Below are 4,810 nucleotides of genomic sequence, written 5' to 3'. Positions count from 1 at the left end.
TGTGGCCAAGTGCAAAGTGATGCACATTGGAGCAAAAAATCCTAACTATAAATACACGTTGATGGGGTCTGAACTGGCAGAGACTGACCAAGAGAGAGATCTTGGGAGTCGTAGTAGATAACTCACTGAAAATGTCAAGACAGTGTGTGACTGCAAGAAAAAAGGCCAACGCTATGCTGGGGATTATTAGGAAGGGAATTGAAAACAAATAAGCCAGTATCATAATGCTCCTGTATAAATCGATGGTATGTCCTCATTTGGAGTACTGTGTACAGTTCTGGTCACCACACCTCAAAAAGGATATTATAGCATAGGAAAAAGTGCAGAACAGGGCAACTAGAATGATAAAAGGGTTGGAACACTTTCCCTATGAAGAAAGGTTAAAGCGCTTGGGGCTCTTTAGCTTGGAGAAATGACATGATCGAGGTTTATAAGATTATGCATGGGATAGAGCAGGTTGAGAAAGAAGTACTTTTCTCCCTTTCTCACAATACAAGAACTTGTGGGCACTCCATGAAATTGCTGAGCGGTCGGGTTAGAACTGATAAAAGGAAGTCCTTCTTCACCCAAAGAGTGATTAACACGTGAAATTCACTGCCACAGGAGGTGGCTACAAGCAAGGGGGGATTGAATAAACATATGGAGCAGAGGTCCATCAGTGGCTATTAGCCACAAGGTATAGATAGGAACTCTCAGGCTGGGGCAGGTGATGCTCTGTATTCTTGGTGCTTGGAGGGGGGGGCAACAGTGGGAGGGCTTCTAGTGTCCTGGCCCCACTGATGGACCTCCTGATGGCACCTGGTATTTTTGGCCACTGTGTGACAGAGTGCTGGACGAGATGTGCCACTGGCCTCATCCAACATTGGCTTCTCTTATGTTCTTATATGTTCTTATGACCCTCACTGGTCTAATTCGCAGGGCTCTTCTTCAGTAGTTCTTATGAGGGGAAACCCTCAGCCTCCGTGCCCTCGGCCCTCCAGAGGAACTGGTTGAAGCCACTATGTGAGATGGGATGCTGGACTAGATGGACCACTGGTCTGATCCAGCAAGGCTCTTCTGATGTTCTTATGATTCTGAGGCCAAAGAACAGGGGATGTTTTTCTAAGCCTCAGGATCACCACCCCTAGCTCAGTTGCCAGCCCATCATTGCTTGTTCCATTGCTATCCCTGAAATGATCAAGCCTTCCAATGGAAAGCAGAGAGAAGGATGCAGCACCTCTGACTCTATCCAGACAGTTCCTGGAGTTCCCAGAGGTCGCTGCTTTTAAGTTCCCAAGAAAGGGCTGGGACACACACACACACCCTTGCTGCGAATTGTTTCAAGCCAAGAGCACAAAGCATGTCTATCAGGCACACTTACCACATAGAAGTCAAACGGAATGTGAGGCACAAAGGGCCGGAACCTGGAATGAAGTTAAACAAAAAAAAGGGGTTGAGACCAGGCTGGGTTTTACACACGACAAAGTTACCTTCCTGGTCCATTGAGGCAGGTCCAACCAGAGTACAGGGACTCATCCAAAGCCTTTACAGTGAGGAAGGATCTGACCCGAACAGCCCGATCCTGTGCGTGTTTACAGACACGATTCTCTCTCTATTCAGTGGGGCTTCCTCATGAAAAGTGCTTGCCTGAAAGCAGTGTAACTTGGACACTTAAGTGAACTTGGCTGAGAACAAGACGAGTGTCCAAGCCCAGTACTCTGACCACCCACTCAGGCTGTTTCAACCATTCATTTTTGCCCCCGGACCAAGCCACTGTTCACCACCGTCAAGTTTATGGCAGTGATTTCAACAACCCATCTTGCACTAACCTAAGAAAAGGGGCAGAGTGAATTAAAAAAACAATTCTGCCAGTCCACTAATGGCTGGGAGGGGGGGAAATCAAGAGTTTTCTGATTCAACACACAGAGAAACCCAAACTCAAAAGAACTGCTGAACCAGCAGTGCTGTAACTTCTGTGCAGCGGACCATTTCAACACTGTTCATTATCAACCAGTCTACAGCCCTGCTTTCTAACCCACAAAATGATATATCACAATGAGTAAATGTTTTTAGATCCATGCAAAGCTAAATTAAGCAGCAAATCAGTTTCTTTCTTCTGTAACCGGAATAGAAGGATGCTGAACTGAGAAAAACAGGACTGAGAATTGTTCTGTCAAAAGAATCAGGATATACAAAATCCAGGTGGGGTAGCCGTAGAGATGTGAAGGCCCGGAAAAAAAACGGAAAAATTCGGGGGGAAAACCAGTTTTTTTCCAAAAAATTGAAAAAAGAAAAGAAAAATGTTTGATTATGGAACGTTTTATTTTAACATGATGAATAAAATATTTTAAGACAAGCTGCTCAAATATTTTCCAAATTATTTCTAATATGAACCTTTACCTTTATGATCTAATTTCTATGCACTGAGGACAAGAAAGTCCTAGGTTACAAACTGGACTCTCCAATGCAAGAACAAGATGCATTTCTTCCTTTAGGAGGTGCGATTGTCGGAAGAAAATAAAAAAGTTTCAGTTTTGTTTTTGCATGTGGGTGGGTATTCTGTTTGTAATAATTATTTGGATACACTATATTTTTATTTTGCTAGTTGTGATAATTTCATGCCAAGTAAAAATGTCCATAGTCATATTTTATGTTCCTAAAGTAACAGAATGACTTTCAATCTGGAAAAGATAAAAGAAATGCTAATGTAGCATTTTTTCAATTTTTCCGAAAATTTCCGTTTTTTCCCGAGCTTCAAAACTTCCGGAAATTTTACATCTAGCCGTGCTGGTCTGAAGCAGTAGAACAAAATTCGAGTCCAGTGGCACCTTTAAGACCAAAGGAATTTTATTCAAGGTATAAGCTTTCATGTGCACACACGCTTCTTCAGATGGGATGGACAAAAAATATTTTCGAAGTGTGGCGTACTGGTTGGCGTGTCAGAGCTAGGATCAGGGAGACCCAGGTTCATATCTCCATCCTACCATGAGGCTTGTGTCAGTCACTGTCTCCCAGCCTAACTTACCTTTGTTGTGAGAATAAAACAGAGAAGCTAAAAACAATCTTTGCCACCCTGAGAGACTTGGGAAAAGGGTGAGATAAAAACTTACGCAATGAATAAACAGCCAAACAGATTAAAAAAAGAGCAAGAGTCCAGTAGCACCTTAAAGACTAACGAAATTAGTGGCTTTTATGAGTCACTGCTTCAGAGTATCTGAAGTGAGCAGTGACTCACAAATTTTGTTAGTCTTTAATTTTGTTAGTCTTTAAGGTGCTACTGGATTCTTGCTCTTTTCTATCTGTTTATCTCCATGTATTTGACTCTTGCTCTTTTCTACTGCTACAGACAAACTAACTAACACTGCTACCCATCTGAGTCAAACTGATCTTACTTGTGTGGGGTTTTTTTTTTAAGTTTCAGGTATAACCTCTTTCCAAAATATGGTATTTACCGCAAAATCTGAGCTTACTGCAAAAACCCTATCACTTGAAACTGAACTCGTGAGCTTATTAATAAACGTTGCAAAACTACTTTCCCTTGCAGAGGGGGAACAGATGAGAAACTGTCTTCATCAGTCATCAGATAACAGGACAATTAGGGCACTTACGTTATGGCTTCACACTGGGGCCAAGGACTGGCATATCGCCCCAGGCGGCCACCATAGATGCATGAAGCTTTGACTTACAAAAGTTCCCACCCTAAAAACCTTGTTGGTCTCTAAAGTGCTACTGGACTCCAATCTAGCGATTTCAAAATTATCAAAATATTAAAGTTTAATAGTTAAGAAACTCTGCAGACCTTCTAAGGCGGTAGAAAACAGCAAGAGTCCAGGAGCACCTTAAAGGCGAACAAAATCTGTGGCATGGGAGTTTTTGTGAGTCACTGCTCACTTCTTCAGATGTGGTATTCAACTTTAAATCATTATCAATCCACAGTTACATCAAAAAAATGAGTACACATTTATTTAGGAAGTGTCTAAATGATAATGGAAAAATATATTTAATGATTAAATTAGCTCTTATTGGTGTAGCCAGTTTGGCATAGTGGTTAAGTGTGTGGACTCTAATCTGGAAGAACCGGGTTTGATTGCCCACTCCTCCACTTGCCCCTGGCTGGATGACGTTGGGCAAGCCATAGTTCTGCCAGAGCTGTCCTTGAAATGGCAGTTCTTGAAAGAGCTCTCTCAGCCCCACCTACCTCACAGGCAATGCTCCCTCTAAATTCTGGAGTCTTGTGAGCAAAAATGTTGCTTTGTGAGCAACGGGCATTAAAGTTGTGAGTGAGCAATTCAGCTCTTGCATAAATTAGTTTGCTCTGGACTCGGAGCCATCCTTCCTGAGCTACGACAAAAATGTGTGAGCCAGAGGCTAAAAAACTGTGAGCTAGCTCACACTAACTCAGTTTAGAGGGAACACTGCTCACAGGGTGTCTGTTGTGGGGAGGGGAAGGAGTTTGTAAGCTGCTCTGAGACTCTGAGTGAAGGGTGGGGTATAAATGAAATCTCTTCTTCTTCTCTTACTGACTTAAATCAAGCCACTCTGAAACACTGGAAGGATGGGATCTGCAAACAGCCTAATGTGCTGCCCGGCCAATACAGACATCACCCAGGTCATGTTTACTTTTGTAATTTTTAACCGGAAACTGCTCACACAAGGCAGAAAGGGACATTCTACACCCATCCCATGAGCAAGCAGGGATTTCTTGCTCAGGCAGCCTGACAACCACAGCTGAAAGGCGCTGTGATGGAACAGGTGGTCAGCTAGTTATAAATAGTGCCGCAGGCAGCCAAAGGAAGGTGATACCTCCCAAGGCAGACTGGGCAAGGCCCCC

The 4,810-nt window shown here is 43.1% G+C and overlaps 1 protein-coding gene across 2 annotated transcripts in view; it reads right to left on the bottom strand.

Moving 5' to 3' along the window:
* The window catches only part of ILF2 (interleukin enhancer binding factor 2), a 26,072-nt gene that overhangs the window by 18,371 nt on the left and 2,891 nt on the right, over positions 1-4,810 (bottom strand). For both annotated transcript variants that reach the window (XM_015411744.1, XM_015411745.1), the window contains exon 3: positions 1,361-1,403. In XM_015411744.1, coding sequence (XP_015267230.1) covers positions 1,361-1,403 — 43 coding nt within the window. The remainder of the gene's footprint in view (positions 1-1,360; positions 1,404-4,810) is intronic.

The sequence above is a fragment of the Gekko japonicus genome, unplaced genomic scaffold, assembly GCF_001447785.1.
Source record: "Gekko japonicus isolate JY-2015 unplaced genomic scaffold, Gekko_japonicus_V1.1 scaffold175, whole genome shotgun sequence".
Taxonomy (NCBI): Eukaryota; Metazoa; Chordata; class Lepidosauria; order Squamata; family Gekkonidae; genus Gekko; species Gekko japonicus.
The sequence above is the reverse complement of the archived record's forward strand: the minus strand, read 5'-3'. Positions and strand labels throughout refer to the sequence as shown.